The sequence below is a fragment of the Dendropsophus ebraccatus genome, chromosome 2 (assembly GCF_027789765.1).
Source record: "Dendropsophus ebraccatus isolate aDenEbr1 chromosome 2, aDenEbr1.pat, whole genome shotgun sequence".
NCBI classification, from domain to species: domain Eukaryota; kingdom Metazoa; phylum Chordata; class Amphibia; order Anura; family Hylidae; genus Dendropsophus; species Dendropsophus ebraccatus.
Window position 1 is genome coordinate 128,288,455 of NC_091455.1, and position 17,650 is coordinate 128,306,104.

The window sequence follows — 17,650 nt, forward strand, 5'->3', positions numbered from 1 at the left end:
GTCTGCAATTACAGGCCGTACTACGGATGTGTTAATAAGGCCAAAGAAAGTAGGGTGGGCTCTTCTTCTGATGCTGAGTATTGTTACAACTGTTGAGTTCTATTCACACACTTAAGAATCCGTACACTTTTAAATAGATTCTGCACCACAGAATCTTCACAGAGGAGTCCAACAACATTCCTTATCTCTTGGAGATCTTACATATTCCAACTGAATTGGAAGTGCATAACACAGCTCATACAGACACCCATTTATTTCACACTTCATTTTTATGTTAAATGTTTTATTATTTTTTTTCTTTAGGAAAGTAAGGGATGCAACTGGAGTGGACATTAACATGCGAGTTGGAGTTCATTCTGGAAATGTTTTGTGTGGTGTTATTGGTCTACAAAAATGGCAATATGATGTATGGTCACATGATGTTACATTAGCAAATCACATGGAGGCAGGTGGAGTTCCCGGGTAAGATTTGTACTTTTTTTTTAATCAGTTCTGCATTCTATTTAAATAGATTGGTACTGATTTATATAAACTAACGCAGATCTAGGCTACTGGAATGCTGCAGATTTTCCATTGAGCAGAATAGGGCATCAGCAATCTATAAAAAAATTTAACAAAAATGTTTTAACAATTTTAACAAATAAATACAAAAAATAATTCTGCATGTAATTTTGCAGTGTGGACTGATTTTACTTTTTTTTTTTTAAAGAAAAGTTCATTGATTTTCAGAATGTATAACAGGAACAACTAACTCCAAAAGATATAGTGGTAAATGTATACTAAGAATTCAAAACTGTAATGGGTTGTACCAAGTTCCAGCTTGCATTATAGTAGTACATAAACCTGTGTAGGTTGTAAAGGAGGTATGAAACTGCATCAAAGAGGTATTTTGTTTCATACTATGCCATGTTAGTAATTTTGGAGCCCAGGGTGGTAACTGTTGGCTTGATAATAAGAGAGAAGTCAGGGGGAGTCAAAACGTGGAGTGTGGCAGCATGCAGAGGGCACGTGGCCTCTTAGGCCCCGTTCCCACTGAGCAAAACTAGCGAAATTGGAACATGTTCATTCTTCAGCGCGGACAGGGCAGGAGCGCGCGCCTCACATAGACTCCCATTATGAGCGGGAGGCTGACAGCATTCCGCTAGTTTTGCTCAGTGGGAACGGGGCCTTAGTGTGCCGCATTTATTATTTTTCCATAGGAAAAATGTCAGTGAAACCTACTCTAGCTCTGAGCACCAATGGGCTCCGATGCGCACAGGATTTATGTAGAGGTATTGCGATTCTACATAAATCCTTAGAGCTACAGCCCTACGCAAAAAAATAATTAATAAATGGGGGACTTAATAAACATCCCCCATAGTGTCCCACATTATCCTCTTTACTTTACCTGATTTTAGAATAAAAGGTACTTTAGGGAAAAAAAAAAAGACTAGCCAAACATATATTATCTTCACTAAAGCAACTTGGTGGAATAGGTCTTGCAGACCCTAAACTTTACAACAGAGCTACTTCTCTAGCTAGAGTTGTAGGCTGGTACAGAACCCCAATGGGGAATGCATTGGGGGAGACTGATCTCTCTCTCTCTTGTGCACCTTGGATCTATTCTCTTACCCTGACCTGAGGCCACCGACCAACTCCCCCTCCAAGATGGACCATGGACCTCCAAATTGATTTTATCTCTACCCCTATAGGTGGAGCTAGTAGTAAAGCTCAGTAGATACTGCAGCAGGAATGCAGAAGAGCCAGTGGTTAGCCTTGTTGCCTTGTAATGTTTAGCTACACCTAAAGAGACAGGGCTAAAACCAATGTGGAATTCCAGCTAGCCAATGAGAGGGACACCTGCCCCCACCCACCTGTGATCATGTCCAGTGAAACAGATATATTCAACGTGACAGTGGTGGTCATGTGACTGAGAACACAAGAGGAACTAGAAGTAAATAATAGAAGTGTATACAGAACATACAACACCCACAGAAGTAAATGCAATGCTAGTTTATTGAAAATTTATTGAAAAAGGATGATGCCCACACAGGATGATTGACAGCCTTCACTACACAGATACTGATACAGGGAAAGCTAGCAATCATTGTGTATAGACAGACAAAGCAAGTAAGGGGGATACTCACTGTCTTTCCTAGAAGTCCTGTGAGGATTTACTCTTTACCCAAAGATCCTGCTAAAAATGTATTTCTTTGACATATGTTTAGAAAATGTTATTCAGTGAAATGTTTTTTGTTGTGTCATTTAAGTGTCATTATTATGTTAACTTTGTTCACCTATTTGTCTTAATTTATGTATAGTGTAGTGTACTAATGTCCTGAAAATATTTGTGTGACAGTGACCATACTATGGATTGAAAACTGTGTCACGTGATATCAATAGGCTTAGGGTGTGTTTACACAGAGAGATTTATCTGACAGATTTTTGAAGCCAAAGCCAGGAATGCATTTGAGAAGAGGTGAAATCTCAGCCTTTCCTTTATGACCTGTTCACTGTTTATAGTCTGTTCCTGGCTTTGGCTTCAAAAATCTGTCGGATAAATCTCTCTGTGTAAAAGCACCCTTACACAGGCAATGAGACGGGCACAACCTAGAGCTGTGAGAGGATTGCACTTAGTGCAGTCTTCTCCTGGCTCGTTCTTCCAATGAGTACCATTCTAAATACTCAGACCCGGACCGATCCAAACTTTTCACATGTCAAAAGTTTTTACAAACGACAGTGACACTAAAGTGACTCTGTACCCACAATCTGATCCCCCCCAAACTGCTTGTACCATCGGATAGCTGCTTTTAATCCAATATCTGTCCTGGGGTCCATTTGGCTGGTGATGCAGTTATTGTCCTAAAAAAAAAAACTTTTAAACTTAGAGAATCTGTGGTCTAACTTTGCACCACCCCTCCGTCCCTCCTCCCCACCCTCTTCATCATTAGGAATGCCACTGAAACATTTTCTCCTGTCTGAACATTGCACAAGTGTCTTACTGATCCAGCCCATGTTCAATATTCACACAGGTGATGAATAGGAGACAATCTGCCTGGAGCCTTCCTAATGATGAGGAGGGTGGGGAGGAGGGACAGAGAGGGTGTGCCAGCCTTATGCATACACAATCTAAGCCCCGGCCGTTGGGCACGGGGCTGCCAGTTTAAAAGTTTTTTTAGGACAATAACTGCATCACCTGCTGAACGGACCCCAGGACAGATCTTGGAATAAAAGCAGCTATCTGAAGGTACAAGCGGTTTGGGGGGTCAGATTGTGGGTACAGAGTCGCTTTAAATTTAAATAAAAAATATTATTGAAGATCATTTTATTATGTGTATTATTTCATATGCACCTTGTTTCTTTTCTTATGGTTATTGATTATTGCTGCAGCCGTGTGCATATCACATCAGTTACACTGGAGCATTTGAATGGAGCATACAAAGTTGAGGATGGTGATGGCCATTTAAGAGACCCATATTTAAAGGAACATAATATTACTACCTTTCTTGTTATAAACCCGAAGGTTAGTTTACTTTAATACTTTAATAAAATTCCCAGAACAACTTCACTTTTTGTATGTTGTTTAACCCCTGCAGGACCAGCCTATTTTGGACCTAAATGGAAAGTGTCATCACTCTATTATGCTGCCTGAACCACAAGTCATTGTGGCTGTCCCCAATGTCTTCTCCCTCACCCACCGACTTTCATTGATAGATTTCTTTCTGGGTATAGGAAGAGATCTATCAAATCTATCAGCGGGCAGGGAGAAGCCACCCATATTGTTTTATAGAAAGAAATATTGCACTGCAACATTCAAAGACCTATATTTTGTAATTGTTATGTTTTGGGGTGCAGCTTATATTCTTTTCTTAGGGCACGTTAATAGGGAAAAGAACACTTTCACAATTTTGTTTACACTTTTTAACAACATTTTGTTGCGGTATAAATAAAATTTTGGAATTATTGTTTACCTTGTTGCAAATACTGTGATACTAAAGGTGTATATATGGTGTACACTATATATTTCTACCCTTTAAAGTTTTTTATACTTTATTTTTCCTTTTAGTCCCACTGCGACACTTAATCTTGTCATTACTTCAAATATACAGAGTAAGCAAAGTTAAAGTTAGCCAGCTGCTTCAGTTGGTCCTTAAAGGTATTCCAGCCAAGAGAAATCTTAGTTGCAGCTTTATTTTCCCCTTGCAATCTCCGTTACTCCTGCTGTTAGCCCACGTTACCAGTGTTCTCACTGCCAAATCCAAAAACGTCTTCTGTGTGGACCTTAGATCATGGGGGGTCCGACCCCTTAATCCCCCAACGATCTCCTTAATGGACCCCGCTGGCTCTGTTATGAATAGACCCTCGGGTCAGCCCGCGGCCCGCTGCTTATGGAGAGACGGTAAGAGTCAAGTATGCTGGAAGAGCGCCATACTTGTCTCTTTCCGTTTCTTCATAGGAATGCATAGAGCCGCTGGTCGCGTGCCGACCCGGAGCTCTATTCATAACAGGGTCGGGGTCCGTTACAGAGATTGGCGGGGGGGTTAGGGGTCAGACCCCCCGTGACCTCCTACTTTTCCCCTATTCTGTGGATAGGGGAAAATTAAAGTTTCCCAAAAACACCCCTTTAAGTTAACTTTAAAAATAAATGTAAGATAATTATCAGCTGGCTATATAATTAAAATTACTAGCCAGCAAGAAAACAAAACAATCATGGAGTTGCTTCAAGACTCAAATTAGGCCTTTCCCTATTGGGTTAATACACATATAGAATCTAGTGTCTATCTGATAAATATGGTATTTTTAAAAGAAAATAAAGTTCTGGTCTGTGTTCCTTAAAGGTATAAACCCACACACCGTATACGCAGCATATTTACTGTTGCGATACGCAACAAATACGCAGCAGATTAGATCTAAATAACTGAACACAGCATCAAATCTAAACCATCAAATCTGCTGCGTATTTGTTGTGTATCTGCTGCGTATACGGTGTGTGAGTTTGTACCCTATAGTAGACTTTTTTCTAAACTACAGACAGGCCTATACATAAGTCAGGTAGGGGAGTCCATACATACCCAATATCTTGGTCATGCAGCTTGATTAGCTTTGCTGTAGGTCCCGGACACTGCTACGACAAGTGCCTAGGGGAGTGGGATCTTCTTAGGTGCCCATACTTTTTTATATAGAAAACATTTCTACATGCTCCTTTCTGGGTATGACTCAACAACATTAATGCTTGCATGACTCCCCTTCCTTTGTCTGCAGTTTTTTATAGTTTGGTCAGATTGGTTCGAATGGCAAAATTGCTCACAGGTCCCCTTTAAATCTGTAATATTTTTATATCTTTATAAGATTTTGTTCATATTGGACATTTATTTTGAAGTGCTTAAATCTATTAAATTACCATACCATAGGAGCGATCAAACTACTGTACACCTTACAGTGTAGACCAGTGATTTTCAACCAGTGTGCCGTGGCACACTAGTGTGCCACGACACATGGTCGGGTGTGCTGCGGGGAAAGTTCCCCAAACTATGGTGCCCCTGTGATTTGTTCCCCGGCAATGCGCAGCGATCAGTGGCGAATTATAATGTGGGCGGTTGCGTGCCGCAGCGCACCGCGCTCCCGATCTCCGCTGATTGGAGGTGCACATTCGGGCCCTACGGGCGGCCAGTAGGTGAGGCGGACAGCAGCGGCGACCATCTCGGAGGAGGTGTGAAGGAAGAGGGGGAGAGAAACCTGGGGATGGGGGAGAGAAACAGCAGAGAGAAGCAGGGGGGAGAGAAGTTTGGTGGAGAGAAGCAAGGGGGAGAGAAGCACAGGAGAGAAACGGGGAGAAGTATGGTGGAGAGAAGCACAGGAGATAAGCATGGGGGAGAGAAGCACAGGAGAGAAGCACAGGAGAGAAGCAGGGGGAGAAGTATGGTGGAGAGAAGCACAGGAGAGAAGTAGGGGGGAGAAGTATGGAGGAGAGAAGCACAGGAGAGAAGCAGGGGGGAGAAGTATGGTGGAGAGAAGCAGGGGGGAGAAGTATGGTGGAGAGAAGCACAGGAGAGAAGCACAGGAGAGAAGCATGGGGGAGAGAAGCATGGGGGAGAGAAGCATGGGGGAGAGAAGCATGGGGGAGAGAAGCACAGGAGAGAAGCAGGGGGGAGAAGTATGGTGGAGAGAAGCACAGGAGAGAAGCATGGGGGAGAGAAGCACAAGAGAGAAGCAAGGGGGAGAAGTATGGTGGAGAGAAGCAGGGGGGAGAAGTGTGGTCGAGAGAAGCACAGGAGAGAAGCAGGGGGGAGAGAAGCACAGGAGAGAAGCAGGGGGGAGAAGTATGGTGGAGAGAAGCACAGGAGAGAAGCATGGGGCAGAGAAGCACAGGAGAGAAGCAGGGGGGAGAAGTATGGTGGAGAGAAGCAGGGGGGAGAAGTATGATGGACAGAAGCACAGGAGAGAAGCATGGGGGAGAAAAGCACAGGAGAGAAGCAGCGGGGAGAAGTATGGTGGAGAGAAGCACAGGAGAGAAGAAGGGGGGAGAAGTATGGTGGAGAGAAGCACAGGAGAGAAGCATGGGGGGAGAGAAGCACAGGAGAGAAGCATGGGGGGAGAAGCACAGGAGAGAAGGGGGAAGAAGCATGGGGGAGAGAAGCACAGGAGAGAAGCATGGGGGAGAGAAGCACAGGAGAGAAGCAGGGGGGAGAAGTATGGTGGAGATAAGCACAGAAGAGAAACAGGGGGGAGAAGTATGGAGAAGAGAAGCACAGGAGAGAAGCATGGGGGAGAGAAGCACAGGAGATAAGCATGGGGGAGAGAAGCACAGGAGAGAAGCAGGGGGGAGAAGTATGGTGGAGAGAAGCACAGGAGAGAAGCAGGGGGAGAGAAGCACAGGAGAGAAGCAGGGGGAGAAGTGTGGTGGAGAGAAGCACAGGAGAGAAGCAGGGGGGAGAAGTATGGTGGAGAGAAGCACAGGAAAGAAGCATGGGGGAGAGAAGCACGGAGAAGCAGGTGGGAGAAGTATGGTGGAGAGAAGCATGGGGGAGAGAAGCACAGGAGAGAAGCATGGGGGAGAGAAGCACAGGAGAGAAGCAGGGGGGAGAAGTATGGTTGAGAGAAGCAGGAGAGAAGTAGGGGGGAGAAGTATGGTGGAGAGAAGCACAGGAGAGAAGCACAGGGGGAGAAGAAAACAGGCCCAGGTTCACACTGAGTGAGTATAAATACATTTAAAATCTTTATTATTAACTATATGTATGATATGTACTGTTTTAGTGTCATTTTGTGCCATTTTGGTTGGTGGTGTGCCCCAGGATTTTTTAAGTATAAAAAGTGTGCCGCGGCTCAAAAAAGGTTGAAAATCACTGGTGTAGACCACTCCAAAACCAGTTTTAAATATATTAGGGTTGTAGTAATTATAGCAATGGAAAACAAGCCCATTGAGCACTAGCAACAAGTTTTTCATTTTCCGTTAGGCCAGCCCTTGGTTTTAAATGTATATATTTATTTATTTTTGTGTGTTCTATGTTTATTATGCTTATTATAGATGTTGGTGTGTATGCCTGTTCTCTTCTTATCTTATCAAGGTTTATTTATAAATATTATTTTAATTTATTAATATATTTCTTAAATTCTGCCTGTAAGAAAAAGGATAGTGTGGCATTTGACTGCTATAGTCAATAAATCAAACAACAACTTGTTTTCTATTTTTCTAGGTAGAAAGGAGAAGCCCGCAACATCATTTCAGACCAAGACACACATTGGATGGTGCAAAAATGAGGGCATCTGTCCGTATGACACGCTATTTAGAGTCCTGGGGAGCTGCAAAACCATTCGCACATCTGCACCATAGAGACAGTATGACAACAGAAAATGGCAAGATTTGTACCACAGTATGGATTGCTCTATCTCATCTTTTCATTTGCATGACTTGCATGAAGCATATAATCAGTTGAGCAACATTTTATAGCACTTTTCTATCATGTTTAAATAAAAAAAAAATTACATCATGTATTTTCTACACTCTGCTCAAGAAAAGTAACCTGTATACAAAGGAGTTCTTTAAATTATGTGGTAAGGAACTTTTCAAAACATGTTTTTTGTTTTTGTTTTTTAGGGTAGCTTCACACGGGCGGGCTCGCAGCGAGATTCTCGCTGCGAGCCCGGCAGGTCCTGTCAGTTTCCATAAACTACATACTTGCTGCGGACCGCAGCAAGTATGTAATTGTACCGCGCTTAACCCCTTCTGCTCCCGCCGGCTCCCCCGCTGTAAGCAGCATACATTACCTGTCCTTGCTGCACGGGTCCGGCGTCCTGCTCTCCCGCCCGGCCAATCAGTGGCTGCGGCTGGGCAACACACTAATTGGCCGGACGGGAGAGCAGGACGCCGGACCCGAGCAGCAAGGACAGGTAATGTATGCTGCTTACAGCGGGGGAGCCGGGCGGGAGTAGAAGGAGTTAAGCGCGGTACAATTACATACTCGCTGCGGTCCGCAGCAAGTATGTAGTTTATGGGAACTGCCAGGACCTGCCGGGCTCGCAGCGAGAATCTCGCTGCGAGCCCGCCCGTGTGAAGCTACCCTTAAGCAGAAATCTGCCTTTACAGGCCAGTGTAAGCAACCCCTGTTTTTTATCTATCCTAAAGTAGCATCTAGAAAAGTAAAAGAAGAAATCCAATGTTGGCATCAGGTGGTAAATAGAATGAGCATGGGCAAGCGGAGGATGGAAACAGGCAAACAATGGGGAATGTGGAGCACTTTACTTAAAAACATCTCATAGACTTCCTGGCTTTAAAGTGCTACTGCCACCCTCCTTTACTCTCACTTCATTTCATGAAGTGTCAACTAGGCTGGGCTGAGCCATCACAGCAATTGGGCCCCATCTTCTGGCTGGGGAGAGAGCCTAATTGTCATAAAGTCCTGACTAGTCGACACTGTCCACCAATGAAATGAAGCAGAAAGATGACACAGACAAGTTCTATACAAGTGTAACAGGCCAGAGTGTACCTGTGGTTAAAATGGCCTAGGCTAGATTATACCCCAGGTATATTTTGGCCTAGGCTATATTATACCCCGGGGTATATTTTGGCCTTGGCCAATTCATACCCCCCCAGTTTATGTTATACCCCTATGAAATCAGTAGCAGTGAGTGATTTACACAAGAATTACTTAATTTTCCAACATTTTATTGGGCATTTGGCTTTGTCTACTAAGTTAAGTGAGAAGCTACTTATGTCAATCTTAAAAATGTATTCACATAGGGGGAGATTTATCAAACATGCACACTAAAACTCATGGTTTTTTTTTTACAAGCAATCAAAAAGCACTATTAGGGAGTATCACCAGGAGTGGCATCATAGAAAACGCAGATAAATGACACAAAACTCTATGCACTCTTTATTTCACAAGTGAATTTGTGATTAAACAGATTGTGGGCTTAAGTGACACAAAACCTTCTATGGATTGCTTTTTTACAATAATTAGTGTACCACAAAAAAATAGTTGCACTTGAGTTTGCTGTAAAACTGACTGTGTGCAAAAGTGAAACGAACCCTTTTATTCACTGCCTTTTCCCAATAATTAGTGTAGCACAAAAACTGCCAAAAATGCCTAACTTGCTATGAAACAGATTTTGAACAGAACAGTTGCAGAACACTTTCTGTAGTGTTGCTTTAACAGCAAAAATGTTGTTGTGTACTTGTGTTCCTATATGTGTTTGCTGATCACTATCCCTTACAGAGATTTTCTACTAACAACTGCTATCTCTAAAATGCCTGCTAAAGCTATGTGCATAAAGCTTTCATAGTAGCATATAGTTTATATATGTATCTTTATACTGCCTCCTGATTGCCTCTTTGTAGGACATTATGGGCTACGCTGAGCAAATAATTCCATGTGGATATTATTTTAGCAGGTGCAGCCAAAATGAACAATGAGATTCAAGGCAAACTTTTAGCAAAGTTTGGACCAGACCCTGGTTTGTTGGATTCCTTTGGCTTATCTCTGTTTCTACTGTATGATACAAATCTAGTAATCTCAGCATTTGGACCTCCCCACCAATTTAACATTTATAATTTAAATTATGAATTGATTATACTGCCCTGCTAGTACTAAATTTACTGAGCAGCACATTGTTTATATTTCTTATTTAATGTTTATTAACAAATTATAAAAGCGTACATTAAAGTATTAATTCAATTTTTTTCAGGATGTGCCCATGGGTCAGTACCACTTTCAACGTCGCACTGAAAGGTATGTTGTTGTTTTTTATTTGAATATTAATGAAGCTGCAATACTTTTATAAAAATATTGTGCACAATAATAACTTGTACACAATGTTTTGTTAATCTTTAATTCTGACCAATTGCATTCTTTACACCATATGCCAAATTATATGTAGATGCATAGATCACATAGGTCATCATAAATCTAGTTAAAAACATCTAAACCTGTCTAGATCAGGGTTAAAGTGGTGAAATACCACTAAATCTGTGCCTTACTTGCTGATCAGGTATGTAGGCGCTGGAAAGGTTTCTCACCACTAAGGACTGGCTCCTCCATATACCTCCAGAACAGTCACTAAACAGGAATGTCACACCTATGTGTCCAACTGGTAAAACATTGTTGCGGGGGGAGGGGGGAGTGTAGATGAGTGTACATAATGCTGGTGTAATTCATGGCAGTTTTGGAAAACTGCCACTGTAGTTTTAGTGCCAAAACTAGAAGTGGGTTCAAATGGAATGGGAAATATAAAGGGAGGACGTGTACTTCTCTCATAACAGATCCAGGGTAAAAAGATCATCATGATGGAGCTATGCTTCATATTGTAACAACTACATTATATCACCTGCCCTTGATGGATATATACATGATTGATCATCAAAAGGTTACACTTGTAGTAAGAAATAGCACTAAATCATTTAAACAAAAAAGCACCTCCTACAGAGATTTCTAGATCTGACAAGAGTAATATTAAGCTGGCTGAGCATCTGACTCTATGAACATCACAAACAGAGATGAGCAAATGTACAGTTATGATGAAGTGAATCGCTTTGTTATTTTTGCAGTTGGCTTATCAGCCTGTTGCCCTTTAACTGCAGCTCCATGCCGCCCGCTCCTCCCCGGGTGCCGGGAAAAGCTAGATATAGAAAACTTCTCCTAGTTTCCCAGGACTGAATCCAGCTTTTCCCGGCACTCAGAGTGGAACAGCACGGAGCATGTGAGTTAAAAGACAGCAGGCTGATAAGCAGACTGCTGAGATAACAAAGCGCTTTGCTTCGATATAACTGTAAACTTGCTCATCACTAATCACATATATTAGTAGTGATATGGGCACCCATAAAAGATGTTATTAGTGATCAATATATTTGTTCTGATACATACATAAAGACAATCCTCGCTGACGGAATAGAACACATAGCCTAGATAGCATTAAAAATGTTTCAATCGAAAACAATTTTTTTTCCAATTGATGTGGAAAAACTCCTTCTCAGTATCCAATGCAAGTAAAACCTAGGGGATTTAATGCCTTTCTCTGAGATGTATAATGTTAACTACTCTTCTTGTGTTTTCAGGGACTCGTCAGCCTTTTGCACAACCAATGTGATCCCACATAATTAGGCAAGACATAACTAGGGCGAGTCTATTTGCTAAAACCTTGGCATAGATTTTTAAATCACTGTTCATAAGGGAGGGTGAAATTCTGGGGGACATCCATCATCCATTGACCGACTTATTGAGGTTTATTAAAAATAACCTAATTTTTCTTAACAGCCTCTTTAAAAAGTTACAACTTTAGCTGGGTTCACACTACGTATATTTCAGTCAGTATATTTCAGTCAGTATTGCAACCAAAACCAGAAGTGGATTAAAAACACAGAAAGGATCTGTTCACACAATGGTGAAATTGAGTGGATGGCCGCCATATAACAGTAAATAACGGCCATTATTTCAATATAACAGCCGTTGTTCTAAAATAACAGCAAATATTTGCCATTAAATGGCGGCCATCCACTCAATTTTAACATTGTGTGAACAGATCCTTTCTGTGTTTTTAATCCACTCCTGGTTTTGGTTGCAATACTGACTGAAATATACTGACTGAAATATACATATACTGACTGAAATATACGTAGTGTGAACGCAGCCTAAGAATATTGTAAGCCTTTTAGGGCCAGGGAATTTCGTATGAGAAGAAGGTTATCCAAGATTAGAGAAAGCCAAGCTACAAAAACAGCCCCATCCCTGTCCTCAGGTTGTGTGTTGTATTAAAATTCATTTTAAGGCTATGTTCACACACAGTATTTTTGGTCGGTATTTTGGTCAGTATTTTGCAACCAAATCCAGGTGTGGATTGAAAACACAGAAAAGCTATGTTGAAATTGAGTGGATGGTCATCATTTAACGGCAAATAACGGCCATTGTTTTAAAATAACGGAAATTATTTGTCATTAAATGCCATGAACTGTGCATGAACATAAGCTTGGGAAAGCCTCTCTACCACTTTTCTCTGTAGAATAAAAGCATTTTGCCATGTTCTGGAAGCATAAACATATATTTAAAAGGTACTATGTTTCTCCTTGACCTAACAGCTATCTAGCAGTGTCAGCAGTTTTAGTCCGGGTTCACACTATGTAAGACAGCGGCCGTTCTGTGACATGGGTGTGTCATAGAATGGCCGCTGTCTGTGAGGTTCAGTCCAGCCGGTACCACAGTACTGGCCAGATGAACTTGATTTCTTTTGAATTGGAATGCGGGCACATTCGGGTGTGCCTGCATTCCAGTTAACCATTGTGGACAATGTAAAGTACTGCCGAGCCGCACTTTACATTGTCTGCATTGTCAATTTCGTGTAGCTGCTATTTAATGAATAGCGGCCGCACAAAATTGACATGTAAGTTTTTTGTGCGGCTGCATGGAATCATGGCCAGAGTGTATACAGTGTGTATACACTCCGGCTGGTGTTCCATAGAGCAAACCTGCAACAACGGCCGTTGTTTAATGAAAACTTACGTTGTGTGAATGTGGCCTTAAACATGAATTGCATATGACAGAAGTTTGAATGAAGTCTTGCGAATGGACGTCTAGTTGTCATGTTTTGAAAAATGCAGGGGAAAGGGTCTCTCAGGTTATATAGAGGTAAATAGGAAACCCTAAGGGTCATTTTACACACAGATTTTTTAAACCAAAGCCAGGAACATACTATAAACAGAGAACAGGTCATAAAAGAGAAATTGAGATTTCTCCTGTTTTCAAATCCATCACCGGCTTAGGCTTCAAAAATCTGTCATAATTTGTCAGATATCTGTGTGTGTAAAAGGACCTTAAAGGAGAAGCTCGGCCAAAAGTATTTTTTAATATGTTATTACTTATGGAAGGTTAGACAAATTCCTAATGTGCATTAATTATGAGAAATGCACATATACTGCTATTTCCCTTAATTTAGTAGATCAGGCAGGGTTCAGATTCTGTAAAAAAAAAAAAAATCAGCTGTAATTCCCATGGAGTGTCCAGCACAGGGCACACTATATGTAGAAGTCTATGGCACTGTATTGTGTCTATGTAAAGTAATGTTAAGTAATGTACACTATGCTTTATTGATTGAATACATTTATGGAATACTTTGGGGGGCAAATGTCCTTGCTCCCCAAAGTATTCCAGAAGTGTATTCAATCAATACATTTGAAGGGCACCGAGCAGGGAGGGAGAGAGGTGCCTGTGCATCTAACTAACTCCCCCCATCCTCCCTGCTCGATGCTGTGGGACACATATACACTGTACGACTTCCATCATCTGCTCATAGTATGAGCAGATGATGGGGGAGTAGTACCAGGGCCAACCCCATCACCAACACAAATAACTCCCCCCGCCGCCACATATGCACTGTACTACTCCACTCATCATCTGATCATAATATGAGCAGATGATGGGGGAGTAGTAACAGGGCTATTCCCATCACCAGCCTCCCTGCCACCACCGCCACCGCTGATGCAACTGATGCACTGCAGTTCACATCCCCTGCTGGGGACTGCAGAGCTCACCCCGCCTCCTGCCGATGTCGTGGCAGCGGTGAGCTCTGCAGTCCCTGGCAGGGGATGTGAACTGCAGTGCATCAGCGGCATCAGTGGGGGAAGCAGCAGGGATGTACTGGTGATGGGGATAGCCCTGGTACTACTACTACTATGAGCAGATGATGGGGGGAGTAGTACAGTCTATATGTGTTCCACAGCACTGAGCAGAGAGGGTGGGAGGGGTTAGTTAGATGCACCACAGGGCGCACCCTGCTGGACACTCCATGGGAATTACAAATGATTTGTGACATCACGTTTTTTTTTTTACAGAATCTGAGCCCTGCCTGATCTACTAAATTAAGGGAAATAGCAGTATATGTGAATTTCCAATAATTAATGTACATTACAAATTTGTCTAACTTTCCATAAGTAATAACATATGAAAAAAATATGTTTGGGCTGGAGTTGTCCTTTACACTGACATTTGATCAGTTAAAAAATATAGTTTTTTATTAGCCTCTGGTGCCCTGATTTCGATATTTTTATTTTGTTGTTGTGACCCTTGTGATCCTGAGATATACTGTAGGTATATTTATATTTGGTTGTATTTCTGCTTTTTTCTCTGAGTATCTAAATGGGCAGGAATTTTATTTAAAAAATAGATGTTAATGCTAGGCTCAGATGTAAAAATACTTATTTCTCAGAAACAACAGGGAAAAGTAACAACCATAAAAACTACAAGAGCAGGAGAGGCTACAAAATTATATAAAAATTCAATTATTTTAAACTGACCACAGGTTCTCCTTAAATCTCCTTAAAGATTAGCTATATCCCAGGGGTTAAAAATCACCAGTTTGTGAAACTACATCTGACATTAAAGACTTTGTATGTGTTAGAATCATGTGAGTTGCTAATAACTTCCCAGTCATTCCATTTAAAATGTTTCTTTATTTTATTTACTTTTTCATGGTGGTCTTTTATAGTCTTTATTGCAGAGAAGCATGTTTTTACCGGAGATTGTGGGGCCATGGTTCAGGTGCTGGCTGTTGAAGACAACCACTCACAAGGGAACGTGGAAATAATGTTTTACCATTTCTGCTTTTTGATTGCTATGTGCAGAGCATTAAACTAATATGAGCATTGATGCTGCTTTCATTGGTCTTAGGACTATGTGATCCCCCAGTAACTGGTCACATGACCATGGCTGGTTTCCCTCATAATTGGGACTGTTATGGCAGTTACAGTTGTGGAGGAACTTAAATGTCCCCAGAAGGTCTTGACATTTTGGAGAATGTATTCTTAAAGTGATACTGTCACCTCCCTTTTAGTTTAGGTTCGTGTCACCTGGTCAGGGCTTCATGGCTGTTGGGCCCAGTGAGAGGGGGGCCAAACTCCTGTAATGCCCCGCTTAGGTGTCAATGTCCACTAATAAAATTAAGCAATTTTAGAGCAGAAAGAATACACAGACTTATACAGGTATGTATTGAATGTCCAGCATCTAAACTTGTGGATGGTGAGGAGAACTGCACATAGAGTAAGGGTGGCAGTATTACTTTAATAAAATACTAATAATACAATGAATATTACCCCTTGTCAATCATACACACAGCCCTGCCCATAACACACTAAAGGCCCTATTCCACCAACAAATCTGATGACAGATTATCTGACAAAGATTTGAAGCCAAGGCCAGGAATGGATTTGAAAAGAGGAGAAATCCAGTCTTTTCTTTATGACCTGTTCTCTGTTTATAGTCTGTTCCTGGGTTTGGCTTCAAATCTTTGGCAGATAATCTGTCGTCAGATCTGTTGGTGGAATACGGCCTTAACCCTAAAGTGTGGTTTTACAATAGTCCCACTCCTCTGATGCAGTTTTCTGCATGTTCCATCTCTTGCTGTTCCCTTTTCCCCACACTACTGTCTGATTACATTTGCCAGTAGTCTTTGCGGTGCACGCTCAGAATGTCCTGTTTCTCCTACCCCTCCTGGCCCTCCTTTACATTCCTGTTCCCTCTCAAACCACATCCCAAACCCTCCCACACCCTCCACATTCCGTTTTTAGCCCATGGCCTAGAAGTATCTCAGTAGTGCCCCAACGCTGGCAAAGTGGTGAAGTCTTAGCGCGCATCCTCCGACGGGCGCCGCCTGCAGCCTCTGGAGCCGCAGGAAGAGTCCAAGCTAAGGGGGCAGTCATGAACAACTACAGCAGGGGCAGGCTTCTATTTTAGAGACTATTCTGGAGGGCTGGCTTCTACATAAGAGACTGTTGGGGAGGGCTGGCTACTATATAAGACACTATTAGGAGGGCTGGCTACTATATAAGACTATTGGAGAGGGCTGACTACTATAAAAAAAACTATTGAGGTGGGCTGGCTACTATATAAGAGATTATTTTAGGGACTGGGGTCTATATAAGACACAATTGGGAAGGGCTGGCTACTATATAAGAGATTATGGGGGAGGGCTGGCTTATATATAAGACACTATTGGGGGGGCTGGCTTCTACATAAGAGACTATTGGGGAGGGCTGGCTTCTACATGAGACTATTGGGGAGGGCTGCCTACTATATAAAACAATTGGAGAGGGCTGGCTACTATATAAGACTATTTTAGGGACTGGCTTCTACATAAGACACTATTGGGGAGGGCTGGCTTCTACATAGGAGACTATTGAGGAAGGCTGGCTACTATATAAGACACTATTGGGGAGGGCTGGCTTCTACATAGGAGACTATTGGGGAAGGCTGGCTACTATATAAGACACTATTGGGAGGGCTGGCTTCTACATAGGAGACTATTGGGGAAGGCTGGCTACTATATAAGACACTATTGGGAGGGCTGGCTTCTACATAGGAGACTATTGGGGAAGGCTGGCTACTATATAAGACACTATTGGGAGGGCTGGCTACTTTATAAGAGACTATTTTGATGGCTAGCTACTATATAAGACACTATTGAGAGGACTGGCTACTATATAAGATACTTTTGGGAGGGCTGGCTACTATATAAGACACTATTGGGAGGGCTGGCTACTATATAAGACACTGTTGGGGGCTGGTTACTATATGGGACACTATCGGGAGGGCTGTCTACTATTTAGATCTCTAATAGTAGGCCTGGCTAGTATGTGGGGCACTATTTGGGGTGGCTACTACATGGGGCACAATTATGGGATTACCTACTGCTTGAGGGATATAATGGGTAACTTTCATGTCGGGAAATTTACTTTAGGATAGGCAGTGCCAGGAACGCCACACGCTGCTCTGACAGTGCCAGAAACGCTGCATGCAATATTCATTAAATATCATAATTGGCCCGCGACTTTGTCCAATTTTTTAATTTTCATAATGGCATGGGAGAAGTGGAGGTTACAATTTTTATAAGAGCTTGGACACAGCATGTTTAATACATGATAATTTAAATGCAAGAAAAGGAAATATTGTGCACTTTATTGAATGAAAAATAAGTTCCTAAAAAGCAACACTTTTTTTTTTTTTTTTTTACACAAATGCACATTGCATATTGTACTTTCATATTCCAGCAGCTGTTCTACTCTAATAAATAATAAATAAAAGCAGTGATACCTGATGGTATTATTTAAATGAGAATGTAATAAAAAAAAACTAATAAAAGACAAGTATCTTGATATGTCTGTAGATAAGATGATTGTGGTAGGCTCATGCAA

General features: G+C 41.9%; 1 protein-coding gene across 1 annotated transcript in view; it reads left to right on the forward strand.

The window, feature by feature from the left end:
* ADCY2 (adenylate cyclase 2) overlaps positions 1–17,650 on the forward strand; it is a 296,028-nt gene that overhangs the window by 208,086 nt on the left and 70,292 nt on the right. The window contains exons 8-11 of the mRNA XM_069959683.1: positions 304–462; positions 3,370–3,502; positions 7,674–7,850; positions 10,165–10,208. Coding sequence (XP_069815784.1) covers positions 304–462; positions 3,370–3,502; positions 7,674–7,850; positions 10,165–10,208 — 513 coding nt within the window. The remainder of the gene's footprint in view (positions 1–303; positions 463–3,369; positions 3,503–7,673; positions 7,851–10,164; positions 10,209–17,650) is intronic.